Here is a 24,062-nt window from a genome sequence, read left to right as displayed (position 1 = left end):
ATCCTGCTAGCCTACGTCATAATCACATTATAGTTAAATATAAGTGCTTTCTTATAAATGGAGTCTGCAAATTATCTCAAAGTACAAATGGTATACTATTTTTTGAAACATACTTTGGTGACAGTATATAGGTCATTTTTTATATTTTATAACCACAGTTAAGTTACAGTATAGCTGTTCTGTGTTTTGCTGATGAATGTTAGATGGGTTTGTTTTTCACTATTGGATACAGAGGTTTTGTTGGTTATATTTGAAGCTTCTTTGTAGAATATTCCCAAGTGAATTTATCCAGTCTCTATATATACAGTTGTATCTTAGAAAATTTTACTTAACTCTAAACTCTCACATGTCCCAAGGCACAAACACACACACACACACACACACACACACACACACACACACACATATAATAAATAAAATAAGATTTGACCACAGAAATATCAATATATAGACACTTCAAAATGAGGAAATAGATTATTATAAGCCCGTTAGGCAAATTTCCTTTGAGTTGTACATCTAAAATTAGAGTTTTTTTTTTTTTAACATGAATACCCTTTAATTCTTAAATTTTGAGTTTCATTATATGCCTTCTGTAACACCACAATGCCAGTGGGGTCATCTGATTTTAAATGCTAATTCAGAGTAAATTAATCAGAGTTACTCTCTTTAAGTTTGTGAATCTTACACTCTTTACATGTTGAGAGGATTCTTTTAGTTTGTTCTATTTTTGTCTTAACCTCCATTTGTTTCCCTTAAGAACACGGCCTCGAGATGATATTCTCAGTAGATGTGAACGATCAAAAGATGCTAGCCCCATCAATAGGTGGTCTCCAACCCGAAGAAGAAGTAGGTCTCCCATTAGGAGGAGATCCCGTTCCCCGTTGAGACGTAGCAGGTCTCCAAGACGAAGAAGCAGGTCCCCTCGGAGAAGGTAAATATAAAGGACAAATGTTATTGTCTCGACTTGTTCACATTTGACTCTTTGAAATTTTAGTTAGCTGCATTGGCAGGTTTTCCCATAGACCATTTTTCTCTGAAACATTTTTGTTGATCCCATAGCCACTTCCTGCCAGCATGTGGTATTGCACAGTTTTCTTTAGTGCAGTTTCCTTTGAAATTCATGCAAGCCATAGCTCTTCAAGAACTCAGTTACGGGGCTAGGGAGATGTCTCAGTTGCCTTTCCAGAAGACCCAAATTTGGGTCTCATCATTCATGTCATGTGACCAAAACCACTTGTAGCTTCAGCTCCAAGGGATCCAGTGCCCACTTCTGGTTTTCCTGGACACATACATACACATGGTATTCATGAATACAAGCACACATAATAAAAGGAGTCTTTAAAATTGATAATACCTAGATTTTTTTTTTTAAACTTGTAGCAAGATCTTTTTTAAAAAAGCAAGGTTGTATAAGTAACTTGATTTTTGGTTAGGATTTCTGACTAAAACATTTCAACTCATTGTTTGAAAACATTTTATACAAAATGTATTTACAGGTTGATAAGAAAAGACTTAAAATCCGTGCATACATTCACCTGAACATAAGCATGAATGAACATTCTTTTGTCAATCTTTAATGTCGTTTGGATATAGTTTAGGAAGACAGCACACTAAAGGCTTACATTAAAACCACCTTTTCATGTTTCTGATGATTTACTTCTTAAAACTATCTTCCTAGATATGGGAATGCATAAAAGTGCTTCTGCTCAGTGTAAGGTTTCTGCCTTTGCCAAGTTTGTGTGCGCCAGTGTGTACAATTGTGATCTCCTTCCTACACAGACTCGGGCAGGTGGTTTTCCTGCCGCTATCCTCTTGACCACTTTCTTTCTTCTCAGTTGTAGATCCATTTTCTGTCTGTAGTGTCATCTGTTCGTGTGTGCAGGTGTCCAAGATGCCCAGAGGGCATTGGATCTCGTGGAACTGGAGTTAGAGGCAATTGAGTCACAACAAGTTGTGAGCTTCCTGATGTGGATGCTAAGAACTGGATCTAGGTCCTCTTTAAGGACAGTAAGCTGGGCTGGAGAGATGGTTCAGTGCTAAAGAGCCCTGACTACTTTTTCAGAAGACCTGGATTTGGTTCTTGGCACCCACGTGGTGAATTACAACCCTCTTCTCCCCCCTCCCATAAATAAATGGATTGATTAATATTATAAAATTTAAAAAGAAAGCCTTAGGTTTGTCTTTACTGTACCTAGTAAGCAGTAGTGTGCCTTTAAATTGATTTTATTAAAACATAGCTAGGCCAGTAGGGTGGGAAGAGGTACTTGCACAAAGCTTAAGTTTAATCCTCAGATGCTACAGGGTGTCAAATAAGAAGTAGTTCTTGAGAGTTGTTTTCCACTCATGTGCCTGTTAGACTTGTACACATGAAGGTGTAAATAATGTTTAAGACTTCATAAAGTAGCATTCTCTGGGATGTATGAAATTATGAGGTGTGACAGGCACACCTAGTCACCACAGTCTAGAGAGAGAAGATTCTACCTCTTTGTTATCAGCATCTCCTTTGACTCTAGCTCCTAGCGACCATCTGTGTGTTCTGTCCTTGTAGTTTCAACTTAGGTTTTATAGAAACTATTTTATGCTCTTACTTTGGGAGTTTATGTAATTAGTAATACAGTTAAAATGCATAGCTGGCATAAACAGCTTAGAGAACAAATGTTGTTGAGACCCAAAGGAAACCTTATTTTTACTATATTAATAAATGTATGGCCAGAGATATGGCTTAGTGGATAAGAACACTCTACAAGCATGAAAACCTGAGTTCAAATCTCCTGTGGTGATACTTTGTGTATGTTTTAACAAATAAAGCTTGCCTGAAGATCAGAGTGCAGAGCTAAGCCACTAGAGGCCAGGCAGTAGTGGTACACATCTTTAATTCCAGCACTTGGGATCATATGCCTTTAGTTCCAGCACTAGGGAGGCAGAGACAGGAGGGCAGTACAGTCTGAGGCTTGGTGGAGACAGCTGAAGTCTGAGGATCGTCCCTGCAGTCAGAGGACGAAGTCTGCAGAAACAGTTGAGGACAGGATAGCCCCTTTGGTCTGAACATTGGTAGAGGTAAAAGGTCTCCCTAGTGGCTGCCTGCGCTGCTTCTCTGATCGTCAGCATTAATCCCTATATCTGTTTCTGGGTTTTTATTATTAATACCAGTTAGAATTCGTGCTGCATCCTCATAACTCAGATAAAAAGCTGAGCATGGCTATATGAGCGTGTATGACTCTGGCATTTAGGGGGCAGACAGGTAAATCCTGAGTGCTGGCCACTCCAGCTAACAAGGCAAGTTTCTGTCTCAAGAATTTAAGATGGAAGACAATAAGGATATCCTGCTCCCTTTTCTGCATTCTTACACTCTCACATGTGTCTTCATAAGATAACATAACACATATATCTAGTATGGACCAGTACTGAGTCACAACTTTGGTGCTGGTAAATATTGATAGTGTAGCTCAGTTGTAGAGTACTTGACTTGCACACACACTCTCCAGAACAACCAGAGAAACAAATATTTGTTTCCATTTAGCTTAACTCTATATTCATGAAGGAAAAAAAAAGAATATGACAGGTTTTATTAACTATGTTTTAGTTGTTGAAATTTTTAAGTGAGGGGCCGGAGAGGTTCCTCTAGAGCACTTGGTGCTCTAGCAGAGGACCTGGATTTGGTTCCTAGCAACCACATGGTAGATCACTGTTGTATGTAACTCAAGTTCAGGAGATCAAATGCCCTTTTCAGGCCTCTGCAGGTATCAGTTGTACACATACATACATTTAGGCCCTCACAAACACAAATCTTTAAGCCAAATTTTTAATGACTCTGGGTCAGCCTCCTCCCAAGCACTGGGATATATGTTGTGCCACCATACCTGTGCACCTTTCTTCAATAGACTAGTGTTTGGAGATAGGTGGGTTCCCAGAAAAAGAAAGTCTCCCTTTATTCTTCCCTACGCATGTATGCCCTTTGCTTACCTTAATTGATACTTTAACAAACACTTATTTGTTCCTTTTTTTTTTTTTTTTCACTTCAAATAGAGATAGGGGTCGAAGGAGCAGGTCTCGCTTGAGAAGAAGATCTAGGTCACGTGGTGGTCATAGGAGAAGGAGCAGAAGCAAAGTAAAGGAAGATAAATTTAAAGGAAGTCTTTCTGAAGGAATGAAAGTTGAGCAAGAATCTTCATCTGATGATAAGTAAGACTGGAACTACACCCATTTCATGTGTCTAGTACAGGAAATGTACTAGGTGATGTAGATGTACAAGAGACCTTTAATTTCTACCTGAGTGATATAAGTGAATCCCTAATTTCATGCAGAATTTACAAGCTAACCTTTTGTGGTCATTAGGTAGGCTTATGGCATAGATAACACTGATTTTAGGGGTTCTGATTTGTCTAGATTGAGTTGAATGTTGGGCCATCATTTTAATGAGTCTTCCTTTTGTTTTTATTAGAACAGACAAGTTTAGGGGAAGACTTCTACAAAGTTCAGTCTTCTCGGCTTGTCAGATGTTATGTGGTTTTCAGTTGGATAGTTGTTAGTATGTCTGTTAGAATGAGATAAACACTTCAGTGGTGTTTCTCAAGTGTTAGAAATGTTTTAAAGTTTCTATAAGCACTATCTCCAAATCAAAGCTAATTTAGTTGGGTATTTCTCACTAGCACTTCTTGCCCTCATTGGAGACATTTTGTTGGTGCCTGAAGACGTTTGATTGTTACCTTGTGTTAGAAGGCCAAGAATACTAGATCTTGCAATACCCAGGCTAATTTCACCTCACAAAACAACCCATCCCCCTAAATCAGTAGTGCTTGGGTTAAGAAACCCCAACTGGTTCTGTGACTGAGGAAAATGGGAAAGAGAAGAGTTCTGCATCGAGCCTGACACAGTCACAGTGCACTTCTTGGTGTCATGAACTACTCAGCAGACGCTACGCTACACATTCAAAGAACAGCTATGCTTAGGAGGCCCTAAAGTTTGGGGGTACCATTGAAGAACATGTGGGTGGATATTCAGAATATGGACATTCGGAATAGTGTGTTGGATATTGAACCTTATTGCCCTTCTGAAAGAGTCAAGTGTTTGTATGAATACTTTTTTTTTTCTTTTTGTGGTTTTCTGAGACAGGATTTCTCTGTGAGGCCCTGGCTATCCTGGAACTCATTTTTTAGACCAGGATGGCCTTGAACTCAGAGATTTGTCTGCCTCTTCTGGGATTAAAGGTGTGTGCCACCACCACTATCCAGCAGACCATGAGCGGTCTGTGATCTAGAAAAAAATAACAGCTTACTTGTTCCAGCTTTTCTTTAGAGGTGAGAAAACTCAGATCAAAGCAGGAAAAGAACTCTTTTCCATGTTTATGTAGAGATCCTTCTTGTTTTCTAGCTTTGGTGCCATGAACAAGGTGAGGATAAAGTTTGCTAGGCTTCCATCAGGCAGCTGAGAGTCAGACCAGCAGTGATGGCTCAGACTGTGGTTCCAACTTTAATTTTTGAATATTCGAGTGAACAGTTTGTGAATCTGCAAAAATATATGAAAACATTTTGTTTTTTTAAGCCTTGAAGATTTTGATGTAGAGGAAGAAGATGAAGAGGCGCTAATAGAACAGAGGAGGATACAGAGGCAGGCGATTGTACAGGTATGTGATGTGTAAATGGACGTTTCCTGTTCCAGGAGTCACTTTCTGGTTACTACATAGAAGCTTATATTAATTGTAAATGCTCAGCCAGTAGCTCAGGCTTGTTTCTAGCTTTTACACTTAAATTAACCCATAATTCTTACCTATGTTTAGCCATGTGGCTTGGTAACTTTTCTCAGTATGGTATTCTCATTTTGCTTCTCTGCATTTGCTGGCAACTACTGACTCCACCCTTCATCTTCCCAGAATTCTCCTAGTCTGGTTCTGGTGCTCAATCTCTTGCTGCCCAGCTATCGGCCAGTCTGCTTTTTATTAGCCAGTGAGAGTAATACATATTCACAGTGTAGGAAAAGATTGTTCCACAGCAGTGGTGTTCCTTCTAATGCCTGGTACTCAGAGGAAAATAGATTTTTAGGTTGAGCACAGAAGGGGAATAGTGACAGTAACCAGATCACTAGAAGAGCTTCTACATTTGTGACACTTGCATTTCTTCAGTTACTAGAGCTGACTGTTTGGTTTTACATAGAATTGTGATATATGTAAAACATGAAAATTTGAAGTATTCTTTTTTTTTAACAAACATGAAAATTCTTATAGGATATATTGTAAATTCATTTAGCAAAATCAATGATCTGTTACTATACAAAAACCACTTTAGTATCTAAAAAGATAATGGCAAGGTTTGTAATAGGAAAATTATTTTTCTGCACATATGTTGTGTACATCTACACGCGTCATGGCATGAGTATGGTGTATGGTGGTGCTGTGGATTATTTGGAAGGACTTGGTTCTGTGTGTGTGTGTTTTCTAGAAATTGAACTTCGGTTGCCAGGCTTGGTGGCAATTAACTTTTACCCACTGTGCCTTAGTTGCCAACCTATAATTGGGCTTTATATGAAAGTTGAGTAAGAAAGGCATTCTGTTCGGGTCTTAGCAGTCACAAAGTAATAAAATTTGCTGCTTTGAAAGAAAGGCAAACCACATATCTTTTGCGGTCCTGAGACAAAATCCTGGTACAGCTTTTGGGGCCATTGGGGACAACAGTCCTCATAAAGTGTCTCAGAGGACAAATACAAGAGCAGCAATGGCAGCTCACATGTAGCAAACCATAAGTCAGGAAACCAAGGAAAGAATCAAATGCAGAAGAAGCAAGATAGACCTGGGAAGTTTTTAATGGCATTCTGGTAAAGTCTATATTAAGCCGATACCCCTGAAAACTTGGTTGAGCCTGTTTTGTTCTTGGCCAGATTCAAGATCCCTTATCTGCAACCCTTGCCAGATGAGATTCAAAACTTAGACACTTTTGAATGTTAAACAGTATTATGGGGTGTATCTGTCTACATCACTTAGAGCCACCTGAGGAATCGAAAATAGATCCTGTGATCAGCACATTAATATTTCTAAAATGAGATACGTGAGTAGTCAAACCAGTGGGTAAAGAGCAATGAAAAATATAAACTCATATAGTCAGGTCAGGTTTACCACCTGGTAAATGTACACCAAACACAAATACTTTTCAGACTTGGTGAAATTTGGAATTTTGTAAGGATTGTACACCTGATGCAAGCCAGGTATGGATGTTTTGTTGTTTTAGCATTTGCATGACTCCCAGTTTCTAATGCAGCAACTTTTGAAAGTCATATATTTAGATAATTTGTTTCATGAAGCTCATGTATCTATTGTTATTACAGAAATATAAATACCTTGCTGAAGATAGCAATATCTCTGTGCCATCTGAGCCGAGCAGCCCCCAGAGCAGCACGAGGTCACGATCGCCTTCTCCAGATGACATCTTGGAGCGGGTAGCTGCTGATGTAAAAGAATATGAGCGAGAGAATGTTGACACCTTTGAGGCCTCAGTAAAAGCCAAGCATAATCTAATGACGGTTGAACAAAATAATGGTGAGTTAGTGTCTTAATGATGCTTTTCTCTGGTTTTAGCTGTATAACCTTATAATGATTAGATTTGAGGGAAACTAAAAGGGAGTAAGAATATTGTGCTTATATGCTTTTTAGCTTATTTTGTGTATATGTGTGTCTGTATGGTATGGGTTTCATGTGCAGGCCAGGAGACAACCCCAGGTTTTATTTCTCCTGCTTCATTCATCTTTTCTTGAGACAGATCCTCTACTGTCTTAGAACTTGCTGTGTAGGCCAGGCTGGCTCACCAGGGCATCCACCTGTGTTTGTCTTCCTAGTGTTGGGATCACAAGTGCAGCTATGACGCCCTGCTTTTTTATACAGGCTCTGGCAAAACAATGACTCCATTGATTCTCATTTCTTGTTAAGGGTGTCTGTGTTTTATTCAGTCATCTCACAGATGTGTGTGGATTATGTCCAGTTGTGGCTACCCATTGGATACTAATTTAGTAACACTATATCAGGTTGTTTTCAGAGCTAATCCACAGAGTTTTGGAATAGTTTCCTAGAAAGCCAATGTGTAAGAAGTAAAAAAAGTTTGATTAATACTACTGATTGTTCTGTTGACTTAGGTTTTAGTTTCTATTTTCATTTCTCAAGTATTAATGTGATCCTTGGATCAGAAGTGGATTCTTTGCGTGTGCTCTTGCTGTATATTGTCAGATTCTCTTCTTTCAAGTTATGTCATCTTGCCATTCCATACACCTAGGTACTTAGCCAAAGTCTTATTAATATAGTATTGTCTTCTAAATAAGATTTTAAGGGTAACTACATTTTAATCCAAGATTATTATATAGTTGCTGTTAACTTGTTTATTTAAACTGACAGTGGCTAAGGTTGATGTTAGTCTTTCTGACGTGTACTTGTAGATATTTATATCAAGTATTATGAGCTGCCTTTCAAATACTGGTTGAAAGTCAGTGTGAAAAAGGAAAAGATTTGATTAATACTACTGATTTTTCTGTTGACTTAGATTTTAATTTGATTTTATTCCTCAAGTATTAATGTATATTTCATTTAAGGTTCGTCTCAGAAGAAGCTTTTGGCACCTGATATGTTTACAGAATCTGATGATATGTTTGCTGCTTATTTTGATGTGAGTAGTTTTAAGTTAGTACTAAGGAAAAATTCTGTTTAACTAGTGTATATGAGCAGTTACAGAGAGAAATGAGGTTCTCATTGACAAAGTAAGAAAACATCTGAACAGGCTATGTGAATAGCATTTCAAAACCAAAGTGTACTAATTTTGTACCTCCCAGAGGCCTAAACTGTTAGTTGTTAAAAGGTAAGGTGTACAACAAAAGTATTAGAGAACTTTACCAGAGTTCTCTATCTAGAAGCCTAAATGTGCAGTACTTGTCTGCATGTATGTACATACCCCACCTCAACACGTGAACAGGAATATATGCATGTGTTAGATACCATGGGGAGTTAGTTAACTGACCTTAGTACTAGTTGGTTATGTGTGTGTCTATTTGTTTTTGTTTTGCTGTAATGTTTAACAATGCCATTTTATTGGAAGTCTTGACTACAAATACAGCTGAAAGTCTGGGGCCATTTTCAGTTTATATTTAAAGGATCATAAGAAATTCAAGGCCTTAGTAAGAAGAAAGAGAGAGGATATAACAGGAAATAAAAATGAGGTAGAATAAACAGTGTGTGAGACCCTGAAGACTCGATAGGCCTACATCACATGAACCACAACAGGCACACTAGAAGAACATGAGATGAATATTGTCCTCATTGAACTATCAGCACCTATCATTTGCCTAGATGATACTTTGTGTTCCCATTCTATTACTATAATGAAATACCTGGACAGTTAATCGTAAAAAGAAAAGATTTATTTGGGTTCCCATCTGTAATCATCTGGCAGCACATCATGGCAGAAGTGGATGGCAATAAAACTGCTCATGGTCAAGAAGGGGAGGAATACAAGAAGGATTTTGTGTCTTAAGATCTTTGAACTTATGCTAGGTGATGACTTTAAAAGATTCCACTGCCTTCTGGCAGTGCCACTTGGGGAAACCAAAGCCTTTGTCACAAAGACTTGGGAGTGTGGGTTGGGGTGTCTAATAACCAAACTATGACATCATTGCAGAACCTTCTGGGTACCATGGAGAATAATACAGAATAGGGTTCTTCACAAATACTAGATAGATATTGTTATTTTTAATTTTCCTCACAGACTCAACCTAGAGCAGCCATTGAATGTTAGTATATTTCATGCCCGTGTGGTAAGAGTACAAATGTCTCTGGACAAGGAGGCAGAGAAAGGAAGGTTGGGAATCAGTAGGCATTGTTGGACACTGTGATAGTTGACAAGTTATGTAGCGCTTTTTCCAGTCTGTCTCACCAGCTAAAGGAAACCAAATCTGATTTTTAATTTTTGTTGTCATTTTTAGTACCCTAATCATACCCTGAAAACTTGGAAATCTTGAATATTTTTCCTGGTATTAAGATATAAGACATTTGGTAATTATATTCTGGCTACTTAATGAAATGTTAGTTTTGCCATTTCTTGTTCCTAAGGAGGTTTGCAGTCACCCAGCACTCACGCTGCCTCCCTCATTGCAGAGTGCTCGCCTCCGTGCTGCTGGTATCGGGAAAGACTTCAAAGAGAACCCCAACCTTCGAGATAACTGGACAGACGCAGAAGGCTATTACCGTAAGCTTGCACTTCTCACCAGCTTTAAAATTCATTGTACAGTTCCATAAAAGCACACTCTTTGGTGTAATCACACATTGTTCAAGTCTCAGTAGAAAAGTGTGGCACAACTAGTCGTGGCATAATGAAGTTTTGTTATATTCCAGTCAGCAGCCCAGAAGAAGCATTACATGTTAACTAAAGTAAAGCTAAGTTTGTGTGTAGATAATTTCAGCCGTGAGTGAAGCCTTTAGAGGAGACATCTATCACATGACAATCTTTACATTGTAAATCAAGAGAGCAACATGCAGAGGAACTCAGGTGCAGTCACAGTGTTTGTCATGCAGTGTTACAGCTGAAGACACTTCATGTTTATAAAGTTATAAAGTGAGCATGTTTATAAAGTTGCCAGCAGTTGATGGGAACTCCTGGAATTGTCTGAAATAGGCATGCAGCTTCTTCCACATTTTGAAAAGATGACCAGCAGAGACCGTGACTGATTTTCCATTGTGTATTGGAAACAGTGGAGATTTGATCCAATTTTTAAATAATTTCAATGTGTTAATAACTTTTTGATTTTGTTTTTATAATCAAACTTTTAACTTTTAAATTTGGTTTTAGGTGTGAACATTGGGGAAGTCCTAGATAAGCGTTATAATGTGTATGGCTACACTGGGCAGGGTGTATTTAGCAATGTTGTACGTGCCAGGGATAATGCAAGAGCCAATCAGGAAGTGGCGGTAAAGATCATCAGAAACAATGAACTCATGTAAGTAACTGAACCCAAAACAACAGGAAAACACCCAAACATGAATCTTTGGGGGAAAAAATGAAATTTATGTCCTGGCAATGTGGAAGGGATGCATGGGCAGCCCATATATGGCAGTTCTGTTGAACTTGTCAATCAATATGGGTTTCATGGTCTAAGTTGATGAGGATGACTAACCAGGCAGGTCTCTTGCTCAAGAGGGCATTAGATCAAGCCACCATGTCGTTGCTAAGAATTGAACTCAGGATCTTGGGAAGAGCAGACAGTAACTGCTGAGCCATCTCTCCAGCCTATGAATCTTAGTTAAATAAAATTTTTAGAAGAGATTTTTTTTTACTGTATATTTTAATTTACAGCCATATCTTACATATGATGATCTAGAACCATAGATGATGTTGAACTCATTTCAGTACCTACTCTGTACCAATATATCCTTAGTTCTCCTGCCTTACTTAATGCCGTGTCCTATTGTGACAACCTTAATCTAGAAGGAAGATATCAAAGTATATTGATTGCTGCTGACAGGAATTATTTGTCTTTCATCTCTTGACTTTTTTCTTTCATGAGCAGAAGTAATTGCTGTACCCATATATTTAAATTTGTACCACACACTGAGCTGGTAATAGAACCAGATTTTCACTGGCTTTTAAATGTTAGAAGTCTTAGAGATTTTTATTCAAGTCTTTGATTAAGCTTAGAAAGATGTGTTTGGTTTGGAAGGTCTGGCCTGTACTGTAGACACTAAGATGTAGCTTATGACAGTTTACTGTCAGATTTTCATTAGCAAAGTTATACTTAGGAAGACATGCCCAATAGTTACGTTCTGAGAAGAACCAAAACAATTATATCAAGGTATTTTGAGATTTTTTTTTTTAAGTTTTTATCTTATGTGCACTGGTGTTTTGCCTGCATTTATGTCTGTATGAGGTGTCAGATCCCTTGGAGCTGAATCACAGACAGTAAGTTGCCATGTGGCTGTGAACCCTGGTCCTCTGTAAGAATAGCCAGGGCTCTTAACCACTGAGCCATTTCTCCAGCCCCAAGATTTAAAAAAAAAAATAAGTTAAATATAACACTTAGTGTTACATGTGTTACAAATGGCATATCAGGCTGTATCTGAAAGATGTTACTCCTAAGTTCTTGTACCATAATTTTCTTTTTCATTGCAGGCAAAAGACTGGTTTAAAAGAACTAGAATTCTTGAAAAAACTTAATGATGCTGATCCTGATGACAAATTTCATTGCCTGCGCCTCTTCAGACACTTTTACCATAAGCAGCACCTCTGTCTTGTATTCGAGCCTCTCAGGTAAAGTGTCAAACTGAGCAATCAAGTACACATGAAGTTATCTGCCTACCAGCCTCATCCTGGGTAAATGCAGGGGAGATTTCGGGACTGCTTAGGGTTTTCCTGCTGGTTCTTTTCGTTAACCATATTCTCCTGAAAATCATCAGTGTGTAAAACATGAACTGATTGCTGTATCGTGTGGCAGACAGTAAGTAACCTCAGGTACCATGCAGGTCAGCAGTAATGTGGCTTCCAAGTTGTGTTTTCAAGGGGGCCTTTCTTGAGTAAAGGAGGAATTACTATGTAGTATTTCTTCCTTTATGTTGAAAATCGAACTTTGTTGGGAAGCTGTACTATGGATATATTGTTATTCTCTCAAATAATTTAGCAAACATTGGGGATAAGCTTTCTTAAACAATTATATAAACTGTATTTTGCACTTGATTCTTTTTATATTTTTTAAATAAAACAAAAACTTTTTTTTCATTTTACATAGCAATTCCAATTCCCACTCCCTCCTTTCCTCCCATTTCCTTCCCCTTTTCCCCACCCCATTCAATTCTTTTTTTTTTTTATGCTTGAAAGTATTTTTTGCCTGTTGTATTTGATTTTGACCCTTTTTTCTTTGATTTTTCTCTCCTTAAAGTATGAACTTGCGAGAGGTATTAAAAAAGTATGGTAAGGATGTCGGTCTCCATATTAAAGCTGTGAGATCCTACAGTCAGCAATTGTTCCTGGCATTGAAACTCCTTAAAAGATGCAACATCCTGCATGCAGATATCAAGCCAGACAATATTCTGGTAAGTCAAACAACTAGGTCAGCTTTGGTGTATGTCCACATGTCTTCCTGCTAATAACAGGACTACTGTTATGTTGCAGAATAACATATTTTAACAGTATAATTCTATGTATTAATAGCCCATTATGACCTAATTTGACAAATTTTATCTTTTTTGAAATTGAACCATGAATTTCATAGAAAACTCTTGAGGGAAGAGGAAATGAATCATCCCTTTTTAAAAATGTATTGATGGATTTATAGTGTGCAGTGGTCCTAAGAATGATGGCAGTCATTTCCTTGAATAGCTGAAGACGACTGTGTAGTTTTGCTGTGTTGAAGTGTGCTCTGATCTTGTGAACACTAAAGAAATTGCTCTCTACTGAGCAGCTATTTGGAGTTCAGTTTTTAAGGTGCATGTTTGGTTTTGTTTCCCCAACTTCCCAAATCTCATGCTGAGATTACAGGCACATCCTACATTTGGTTCCTGTCTTTTTTTTTTTTTTTTTTTTAATTGCCTTTGAAGCTGACTTCTGGAACCCAAGCAGTGAGGCTCAGCTCCAGCTAGGTGTTATTGTTGAAAGGTCTTTCTTTGAAGTCATACCATCTCTTATTAGTGATTTCTGCTGTACAATCAGATTTCTCAGTGACTGGTGATTTTGCAATCTGGAGACAGCGTCATCATGGTGATAGCATTAATGCACAAGCACACCCCTGCCTTTCTTCCCCTTTCTGTAGCAGTCAGAGTTTGAATCATATTCACAACTTGATGAATTGCTTCATTGTTTGCCAGTGATCTGATCTACAACATGTGTTTTCTTTTGTAATTTTTTCCCCTTTAAATCTTACTTTATGAATGTAAGTGTTTACCTGCATGTATGTACATATACTAGGTGAGTGCAGTGCCCACAGAGGGCAGAAGAAGGGTCACATACCCTAGGACTGACATAATAGACAGTTGTGGGCACCATGCGTGTTCTAGGAATCAACCTCTCTCTGGAAGTGAAAGCCAGTGCTCTGAGCAGCTGGACTATCTATCTCTCTAGCCTCAGCACCCCCAGTTTTTCATTGTTTTGTTTTTGTTTTTTGTTTGTTTTGTATTGCATTGTTTTATTTTTGTTTATTTTGTATTACATGCTTTTTTTTTTTTAGTTCCTTCTGGAATAATGCCATAGAGGAAAAACCATATATGTTAGGTTTTCTTTACTGAGATCATGTTTGAGCTGTGACAAACCAAATTCTTAAAGAGATCGCGATTGGGCAAGGGGCTATTGTAGCTCAGAGGTAGAGTGCTTGCCAGCATGCCTGAGACTCTGGGTTCAATCTCCATCCAGTACCATACCCCAAAACTGTGATCTCATAAAGTTTAATGACTCCCAAGGCTCTAATTTTGAGTACACAGTTATTTTGTGTAGTTATATGTATGTGGTACATGAATGTGTACACGTGTACATAAATAAGGGTGCTTGTGCCCATGTGTAAGCATGTAGAGGCCAAAAGTCAGCATAGAATGCCTTTCCTCTTGTTCTCCATCTTAATTTTTCGAGGCAGAGACTCACTGCTTCTGGAGCTTACTCATTAGCTTTGTTAGCCAGCCGGTGAGCCCTTGGGAGTGTCCTTTGTCTGACAATACAGTTCTCCCACCACTCCCATCTTGAGTGTGTGCTTGGGACCTGAGCTCTGGTTCTCTTACTTGTAAAGCCAGCATTTTACCCACTGAAACCACACATACCATCTGTCTTAAAGTAATTCCTTCCAGTCGGTGACATTAATAATGATGCACATTCTATCTTGATACTTGGTTTGTGTTTATTGTATTGTACTGTGTGTCTACTATAACTTAGGGGTAGGATTACTGAGAAATTAGCGAAATGGTAGGTATGCTCTAAGTGGATTAAGAAATTGATAGCCAACTTTATACTTGTTTTTTTTTTTTTTTACTTCGGATTGGTCTTTTTAAAAATTGTGAAATACAGCATATATATCAAACACCTGCAGTTTAAAAGATACAAAGATGTTTGGCAGTAGCTCCTCTTTTTTCCTTTTAAAGTTAGTTTAGATTTTGGGAACCACGAAAAGGGGGGAAAACAATCTTAGAGAACACCTAGAACTGATTTCATTCCTGTCAATCTAATGCTTTTAGCCTAGTTTTAGCTGCAGTGTGATTCATGTGCAGCATTCCCCGTGGGGAATAAAAGTTGCTTAGCAAACTAAAGAGAGGCATTGCTGAGGGTATGGTGCATTGGTGTATTTTTAGCCTACATGAGGGCCCTGCACTGTACCCAATACCAGGTAAAACACCATCTGAGTGAGTGTAGGGATCTGCTAACATTGAATGCATTGTAACCAGCTCACAAGTTCCCCTGGTGCATGGTTCCATGTGTTTTCTGGGTGTTAGACCTTTTTAAGTAGCTAGATTCATTTTTTTGTTGTTGTTTTGTTTTGATCACAAAAAAATGTTTACCATTTTAAGATAACTTTCTGCTGGTCTCCAAAGTAAAGAAAAAAATCAGTGTTGGTATTGTGTTATAGTTTAAAATAATTTGTGTTTGGCTGAGCTTCCTGGCTTAGGCCTTTAATCTTAGCGCTTAGAGGCAGTCAGACTTTGTGAGTTCAAGGCTAGCCTGGTCTACATAAATAAGTTCCAGGCCAGCCTGAGCTGCATAGAAAAGGCTCTCTCTGGGACTGTGGGGAAGAAACTATTATAGCTCAATTCTGTGGATACAGTCCAGCCTGTTCCACTAGTTTCACCTTGTGGTGATAACTCCCCTCACAAAGAGAGTTCTAGAGTCAGCTAAACTAAATTGTCACGGGGCTGGGATTAGTGGGCCGAGTTCAAGTCCCACCTTGGCATTTGTATGTGTCTCTTTGGGGGGGGGGGCTCTGGAATATGAATTAACTTCACTTGTTAATCCTGAACATGCTTCTGATGTTGAGTGGCAGCAATGTTGGAGCAGCTCCAGCCTTTCTCAGCAGATGTCACTGTTTCTGTGTACGTGGGAGTACTTACCAAGGAAACAAGGACAGATGGCTAATAGAGTTCACGTCTGTCAGTTCTCTCACATACATTTAAATTTTTCAGCTTTAAAGTAATTACAGTGGATAGAAACCTGGTACCTAGGTGAAGAATCATTTAGTGTTAGGTATCATCTTTCCTTTGCCATTGTATTTTTCTGGCAACTGGTAGTTGACTTTAGTCAATTTTTTTTATTGATAAACATTCTCATGCTCTTTTTAGAGAGTTATTTGACTTTAGGCATTCAAGGAAATCTTAGAAATGCTTTGCCTCATGAAATGAGATTTTTATTTTATGATTCAAATCCATTTTAAATACCGTTAAGTAAAATTAAATAGGGCTTGATGTTCCCCCATGCTGCCTTACTAGACAAAAAAAAGTCTTACTAGTTGTAATAAAATATTTTAAGGGGGCTGGAGAGATGGCTCAGAGGTTAAGAGCATTGCCTGCTCTTCCAAAGGTCCTGAGTTCAATTCCCAGCAACCACATGGTGGCTCACAACCATCTGCAATGGGGTCTGGTGCCCTCTTCTGGCCTGCAGGCATACACACAGACAGAACACTGTATACATAATAAATAATTTAAAAAAAAATATTTTAAGAGCACTTTTTATTATAATTAGGAACTTGTATAATAGAAAAGGAAATTTTTAAATGCGTGATTTTTTTTTGTATTGAGTTTAATATAAATTTTTAAAAGACAGTTTTGATTTGCCTAATTATTTCTGGCATGAATTGAATTTCCTTGAAAAATGTTTTGCAGGTCAATGAATCAAAAACAATTTTAAAGCTTTGCGATTTTGGATCGGCTTCGCATGTTGCAGATAATGACATAACGCCTTATCTTGTCAGTAGATTTTATCGTGCTCCGGAGATCAGTAAGTTTCTTAGAGTGTTGTTGTACCTGGGCCATCCTCTGTGGTGGCGGCAGCGTGTGTACTGTCTAAGCACTGTTTTCCATCGCACTTCAGCAGCTGCACCAGTTCATTCATGAGGAAGGGAACCATAGCAAGTTCATCCTCCTCAGGTGGAATGAAGGTAGTTGTGGCAGGAGTCTTGATCATGTCGAGCAAGAGTAGCAAAACAGTTGTGGAAAACCCTCGACTTTAGAAGACTGCTCTTGATTGTTCAAGGTCTGATTATCACGTTTATGGATTGTGTGGGACCTTTGGTTTGCTCTTCCTGTTGCCTGGGTTGAGGTGGACTAGCGCCTCCAGCGAAGGTGAACGGAGAGAGAGAAGGAAGGCAGCCCCTGTGCTTGTCCCTCTAGTTTTCTCTTCTCGTTGTTAACCTGTTGCCAGTTTTTGTTTTTCTTTTTTTCTTTCTTTCTTTTTCTTTAAGTATATCTCTTAAGAGTTAGTGGGAAAGAACATGAAACTAAACTGAGACATGGATGTGGCTATAGTTCAAGCTCAGGTAGTCCCCATTACTGGAAATAAAAGTTAAGGAGTTGTTCATTCTTATTCTCATGTATTAAAACCTCCATTTTGTTTTCAGTTATAGGTAAAAGCTATGACTATGGTATCGATATGTGGTCTGTAGGTTGCACCTTATATGAACTCTATACTGGAAAAATCTTATTTCCTGGCAAAACTAATAACCATATGTTGAAGCTCGCCATGGACCTCAAAGGAAAGATGCCAAATAAGGTAGGATAAGTTCCTTCCTGTAGACTTAAAGACTCCTAACACTCTCAAAGGCATGGGTAGGTGGCTGTTGTGAGGCCTTAGCTCCTTTCTTGTTAGGGGTTCCAATTAATGATTCTGATCAGCCAAAAGCTATGAAAGAGAATTCCCTTTTCAGTAGCAGAAGGAGGGGCGCACCCTTGTTGTTGATGAGAAAGAATTGCAACCATGAGACAGTAAATGAAAGACAGAATGGAGAGCGGCACATGAGTTAGTTACCATGTGAGGGAGTGCACTGGTCAGAAGAGAAGGTAGCTAAGCATGGCAGACTTACTGGATAGCACTCTTGGTTCTGCGTACAAGGGCTTCTGGGCCCTAGCAAGAGAGTCTTAAATAATGTTTGCATGAATTATTGCATAGAATTGGTAGTGTGCCAGGCTGCTTTATAGTAATTTTAAAGCCCTTTCCCCACTGTTTTGTAGATGATTCGGAAAGGTGTATTCAAAGACCAACATTTTGACCAAAATCTGAACTTCATGTACATAGAGGTTGATAAAGTAACAGAGAGGGTAAGTCTGGCTTGAGTGTGCCACGGTGGTGGTTGCTATTTGTCTTTTCAGTGGGGACTGAGGTGGGGTTTCACATTTACTCAGTCAGTGCTCCTGCTGCTGCACTAAGTCCCCATGCTGTATGCTTCATTATCCATGAATTTTGTTCTGTGTGCCATGTGCATTTGTGATTATTTTTAAAATGACAACAAAATATGCAATTTCTTTTTGCTATTAATTCCTGAATAAAGCACATCAGGCCATGAAAGCAGTGAAGGAGTGAAAATGTTTCTCTATGGTCATAATAGTCCCTAGTTAGGCCCTTGCCACCTCACTTAGATCCCTTGATCTGACTTTCCATATTCTTCTATATTGCTATTGGAGGATGTTGTCTATATTTTGAGTTTTGCAGAGTCACAAGCCAAGTTCTCCATAAACTCTGCCTTATTTAGCATTTTTCTCCTCCCTGCAAAGCCACTCTTGTCCAAGAAACACACTGGTTCAGGCATACTTGGGCTTAGTGCCTTTGCTCACAGACTTCCATGAGCTGAATCATATCCTGAGTTACCTCCTCTCCTGAACACATTTATCCAGCATTGCTGAAATACACATTCCGTATCAACCTTTTTAAAACCTACAGGATGAAGTAATAATTTGCTAATTTTTGATCTGTAATACCAAACCCTTTGTTAGAGCACTGGGTAACTTGTTCTGGTACTGGCCTGGTTCAGACTGTCTCTTGCCATTGAAGAATAAGACCAGAGAAAACATAGTTCAGGCAGCAGATGCTCATTTGGCTAATTGGGGGTTTTTCCATTTAAGTTCCTTGCTTGTTGTTTGAAAAGCTGTGGAGGATAAAACTACATAAAAACCATGATTGGTCATCATAAGTATTCTTGTTTATATATTAATATAGACAAACAAAGTTTGGTTTACATTTACATACATGTAACCTATTTAGAGCCATACATTGTAAAAATTATTTTTAGGAGAAAGTTACTGTCATGAGCACCATTAACCCAACTAAGGACCTGTTGGCTGACTTGATTGGGTGCCAGCGACTTCCTGAAGATCAACGTAAAAAAGTGCACCAGCTAAAGGACTTGTTGGACCAGATCCTAATGTTGGACCCGGCTAAGCGAATTAGCATCAACCAGGCCCTGCAGCATGCATTCATCCAGGAAAAAATTTAAACGAGATGAAGAAACTCCAAGGGTTTGAGTAACTAAATACAAAGACTGAAGAAATTTCACAGCAGTTTATTATTAATGTATATAAACTTATAAATATTTCTGCAGCAAATTTGAGGAAGCATGATATATTTGAATTAACACCAAGGGTGATATTTCTTTTAGAAATGTTAGTTAAACTGTTTTGTGTCTTATGTGAAATTTCACTGTAGAAATGTTTTAATTGCCAAGACTGCACAGAATTAAAGTGCTAATGTATATGGTTGCAGTTCACATAAAAGACAAAAGCATCTGTTATGAGTAGCAGTGCTGGGTGGTTGATTTGTTTTTAGCAGACTTGGCTTCATTTTGGTCTTCAGATACAATGGCCAGCATAAATGCTGTTTATATTCACGTTTTCCTAGGTGTGTGTGTGCAGGCCACAGCAGCATGCCCTTGGTGTAGTCAGTGCCGAAGGGAGTCTGTTCCTTCTTGAGCCTGCCTGCAGGGATGTCTCCTCTTTTAAAGCAGGTTGTGTACAACATTCAGTACACTGAAGGTAAGCTAAACCATCAACATCACCAGTGTTTTAAGATGTTATTTTATTGGAATAATTGAAAATGAGGGATAGCTGTGTGGCAGAATTTCCTGCATGTGTGATAATTGATCTTGTTTTATTTTTCTGGCATCGCGACTGTGGCGTAGTTACAGTTTCTGTTCTGTTCATCACATTTAAAATTTGAAGCGTATGCGCTTGATGGATAGAGCGCCTTCAGTGTACTGTTTCTTATTAACTTTAATTTTTTTTAAATCAACTTGCTATAGACTTTATATACATTTTGTTAAATACAGTTCTTAGTGACATAGAAACTGCATAGTTCTCATTTACTAATTAAAATGCTGAGGCCTACTTCTGAAAGTCCTCATATTTAAAAGATAGACAGCATAATGAGATTTTTAACTATTTGTATGTCATTTTGAAAGTGTACTGCTTTATGGTAAAAGTGTTTTTCATTTGTTCATTGTTTGCATTATTTGTGATCATGTTGTCTTTCAATACAGGCATAAACCTCCCACTCTTGAACAAAGCAGCTGCTTTTTAAAAGCGGTAATTGCTTCTTTACCTTTTATTTCTTTTGTAAATGAAGCTTTTTCTTTAAAAATGTGACTTTAAAGTGTTGTCTATTGCATAAACAGTTGACACTCACTTACTGTAAAGTGAACATTGTTCTCCTGCATGGGAAGTGGACCATGCAGAATTCTGTATGTTCTCAGTATGCATCACTAGATAATAAAGTCTTTTGTGAACAAGGCATTTGTAGCCATTTTTAAAAGATTTTGTCTTCAGTGCTGGTAAGTCAGGTAAACTGTAAATAGTTAAAAACAGTCTTTGTTTTTCTCCTGAAAGTATTACCTGCTAAAGATATAACTCAGCCTAGCCTGAGTTTTAAATATTTTTAATTATTAGGGTCTTAATTATTTTCCCCCAGATAAAAAGTTTTGTCAGCTTTCAGTGTAGTGAGGTTATTCCTGTAGGTTATGGGGTATAACTCAGGATTTAACTAATGTTTCTGCTATTTTCTCACTTTTCCTTTTGATGGTGCGGAAAGAGAAAAAGGAAAACGGGGCACAGGCCATTCGACGCCTTCTCCAAGGGGTCTGATTTGCTGAGACACCAGCTTCACCTTCTTAACAAGGTTATTTCTGACAGCATGTGTAGATAAACATTTAGCAACAATTTAAAACAAAATCATGTAAATCAGCTTGGTTTTGCAACACAAAGGAATTTGTATTTTTAATATGGTATAAGAATTTTCAAAATCCTGTGTAATCTTTTCTGTTTGGGAGTGGGTAAACTTACTGCTTGTCTCCCTGAGGATTATGAGAACAATAAAATTTTGGGGTTTAAATAATATTTTTACATTGTAAATGGGATTTTTTTATTCACCCAGGCACCTAATTACAACAAGCATGCACATTTTGGTGCATTCAAGAATGGAATATCAGAGTAGCAGCATTCTCCTGGTGGGTTATGCTCCATTTAAAGACATGAAATGAACTACACAGCCAGGAAGGTGATAGATGAGATAATAAACCACCTATGAACCTACACCCCGTCTCTTCATGGTTAGACTTACTAAAATAAGTACAAGGTGATTTTCATCTACGGGTAGAGTGAGGCCTTTAAACAAGGCGTCACAGGTGCAGCGCCCACCTTAATGATCTGAGTAGCGAGTTTCCCACCATGACTGACTTTATTTTGGTGCTGGTATGCTGCATAGTCAAGTCTTTTGTAGTTGTTTTCACTCAGTAGTTAATGCTTTGGCTTCTGGTGGTTTTCATGGCTTCATTTTATAGTTAATAAGTTAATTTCCACTAGAAACCGTTCATCTTATGCCTTCAAAGCTGTTGCCTACTCTTAAAAAAAAAAAAACAACAACAAAAAAAAAAAAAAAAAACAAAGTTGCTTGTTACTTGTTCTTTGTGTTTTAGGTGCGGCTCAGTGGAAGATGACGGCAGCCAGAAGACATGAGCCAAGGCTTCTGTCCCATAAAAGACCTTTTCAGTTCTCATTTTTAGTTTCAGCATTATAATTTGGGTGTCATTGCTGTGGTAGTTAGAGTGGTGGTGCTGTTGTGCTTGTCTGTAAAGTGTTTGTTTTTATCACATTTGCTGCAGCTACACCCTTCTAAAGTGAAAATCAGCTTAGTCGTAGAAAAAGCCCACACTTGTGGTCATCAGAGTCACTGAGAAAGCAACAGCTGCCACGTCAGTGTACATTTGAAAGTAATCTGTAAGTTTGGTTTATTGACCACACCGGGCAAATGGAGGCAGTAAGAGTTTGAGATCAAGGCCTTCTTAGCCTATATGAACCCCCTCCTTTTGTTTTTGTTTTCTTTTTAAAAATAATTCTTTAGCTTTAAACAGGCACCTAAATTGTATGAGTAGGAAAATTTCAATAAACTGTTTGACTCTCTTAATAGCTCTTCTTTCTCTTAGTCCTTCATGACCAGCTTCTTAGTGCCAGAGACAAGGGAGAGGTGTGAACCATGGTACTGCACTATTGCTTTTCCCAAAGGGACTCTGTAAACTGTGTTAGTATGCTCCATTCTGGGTGGTGGGTGACTTCTCTGAGGAAGAAGTCTGGAGGTGTGTGAGACCTCTGTTAGGTTGGGGTCATTTGGCTAATGACCCTGTTTATCAAACCTGTGTTTGTGTTTCTGAGTGGCTGACCGTTTCCACATAAAATTGTCATGAGCTTTAGACTTTCATACCTTATGGGAAAATGACAAGTGATTATCAGACTTGAGGTTAAGAAAACTATTTTGTCTTTTAGAAAAATTTTAAAGCCAACTTTTGTTCTTCTTAAGAAATAAAGATACATGGGTATCCATGTAGTCATTACACACATGGGCAGTTAATCCAAAGATCTTCTGATGTTAGAACCATTATTCATGGCAGTACATGCACACACCTTGAAGAGTGCTCAGAAGCATAACTCTCAGACATTTGATTATCTGAGATTAGAGGAGGAAAGGACAGTCAGGAGGCATCCGTTGTAGATGTTAGCCTCTTGGCAGACTTTGTTCTCAGGGACCATCAGAAATGAGGGAGTGTGGTGGTTCTGAACAGGAACGGCTTATTGCTATAAACAGCAACCTCTCGGTATTTGTGTTTACACTGAAGTCCTGATTGAAAACCTTCTGGGTCTTTATTCCCAGTGGCTACTTTCTCAGCTGTTTTGTTGAAAAATAATAATGTGATTTATATCTTACCATTGCAGTTACCATCTTTTTTCCTAATGAAACTAAATACTCAGGACAGTTTTGGAATAGAAAATACATATTTTATTGTGTGTAGCAGACTTAGTAAAATGTAGTTTTCTCATTTTAGCCCCAGGTTTGCATTTATCCTAGTCTACCTGCATAGGCACAAATAGACTGAAATGAAACAAAGGAATTACATGTATTCAAATTTAGGTTAGACATTTAGGAAATGAATGTATTTATTTTGGCAATGAGATTATATAGTGAAATGTGATATGTAGTATGCTTCCTTATGATACTATTAGCAGTTGGACTCTATAAGAAAGTATTGTTCTGTGGCCATAGTATATGCAACATGAATTTATTCTCCTACATGAAATGTTCTTATACAAATGTTCACTGCAAATTCATTGTACTTTTTACATGTTGATGCTGTACACAGAGTTGACTATAAAATGTGTTTTGTTTTTCTTTTGTTGGTTACATTGAGTTACCACTGTGGTATCCTTACTTTCTCCTGTATATAGGGTAAGGGACTGTTCTTCTGAAGAACCATTCCATTTAGTGATCAAGATACAGCAGCTGCTCTCAGAAAATGCTTGATGTGTATCCTAATTGTTCACGATACCATTTGAGTTGTAACTTGCATTGTAGCAGCAAATGATCCCCAACAACCTAATAGGAAGCTTAATAAAGTATGCCTCTTGCTACCATATTGTCTGTTGGTATTTTCTTTATAGACACCATTTATCACCTGATATTTCTGAGTTTATTTCACTAGTGGCAGATGTATTTTGAAAAGAACCTCTGCTCAAACATTCATTAAAGTCAAATGGGAGTCTGTCTAACAGACTCTGAGAAAAGGAGCCCAGGGAAATGGCTCAATCACTAAAGTGTTTGCCTTGCAAGCATGAG

The 24,062-nt window shown here is 38.2% G+C and overlaps 1 protein-coding gene across 15 annotated transcripts in view; it reads left to right on the top strand.

Annotated features, from left to right (window-relative positions):
- The window catches only part of Prp4k (pre-mRNA processing factor kinase PRP4K), a 31,704-nt gene extending 8,959 nt beyond the window's left edge, over positions 1–22,745 (top strand). Inside the window, exons 3-18 of one of the 15 annotated variants that reach the window (XR_007591731.1) lie at positions 758–931; positions 4,027–4,182; positions 5,542–5,623; positions 7,315–7,525; positions 8,566–8,639; positions 10,076–10,211; positions 10,812–10,959; positions 12,129–12,266; positions 12,892–13,045; positions 16,802–16,916; positions 17,536–17,687; positions 18,146–18,232; positions 19,201–19,939; positions 20,443–20,488; positions 20,991–21,077; positions 21,874–22,745. Coding sequence is in view for 2 of the 15 variants with exons in the window: in XM_050142349.1 (XP_049998306.1) it covers positions 758–931; positions 4,027–4,182; positions 5,542–5,623; positions 7,315–7,525; positions 8,566–8,639; positions 10,076–10,211; positions 10,812–10,959; positions 12,129–12,266; positions 12,892–13,045; positions 16,802–16,916; positions 17,536–17,687; positions 18,146–18,232; positions 19,201–19,404 (1,831 nt within the window). In the remaining 13 variants the exon portion in view is untranslated. Of the gene's footprint in view, positions 1–757; positions 932–4,026; positions 4,183–5,541; positions 5,624–7,314; positions 7,526–8,565; positions 8,640–10,075; positions 10,212–10,811; positions 10,960–12,128; positions 12,267–12,891; positions 13,046–16,801; positions 16,917–17,009; positions 17,172–17,535; positions 17,688–18,145; positions 18,233–19,200 lie in introns of those variants that run through there. The other 14 variants (XR_007591732.1, XR_007591722.1, XR_007591728.1 and 11 more) reach the window with 14 other exon arrangements.
- Positions 22,746–24,062: the final 1,317 nt, after the last annotated feature.

The sequence above is a fragment of the Alexandromys fortis genome, unplaced genomic scaffold (genome assembly GCF_014885135.2).
Source record: "Alexandromys fortis isolate MF-2015 unplaced genomic scaffold, M_Fortis_MF-2015_v1.1 scaffold_5, whole genome shotgun sequence".
Classification (NCBI taxonomy): domain Eukaryota; kingdom Metazoa; phylum Chordata; class Mammalia; order Rodentia; family Cricetidae; genus Alexandromys; species Alexandromys fortis.
Note: the sequence above shows the minus strand (reverse complement) of the source record. Positions and strands in the feature narration are given on the sequence as shown.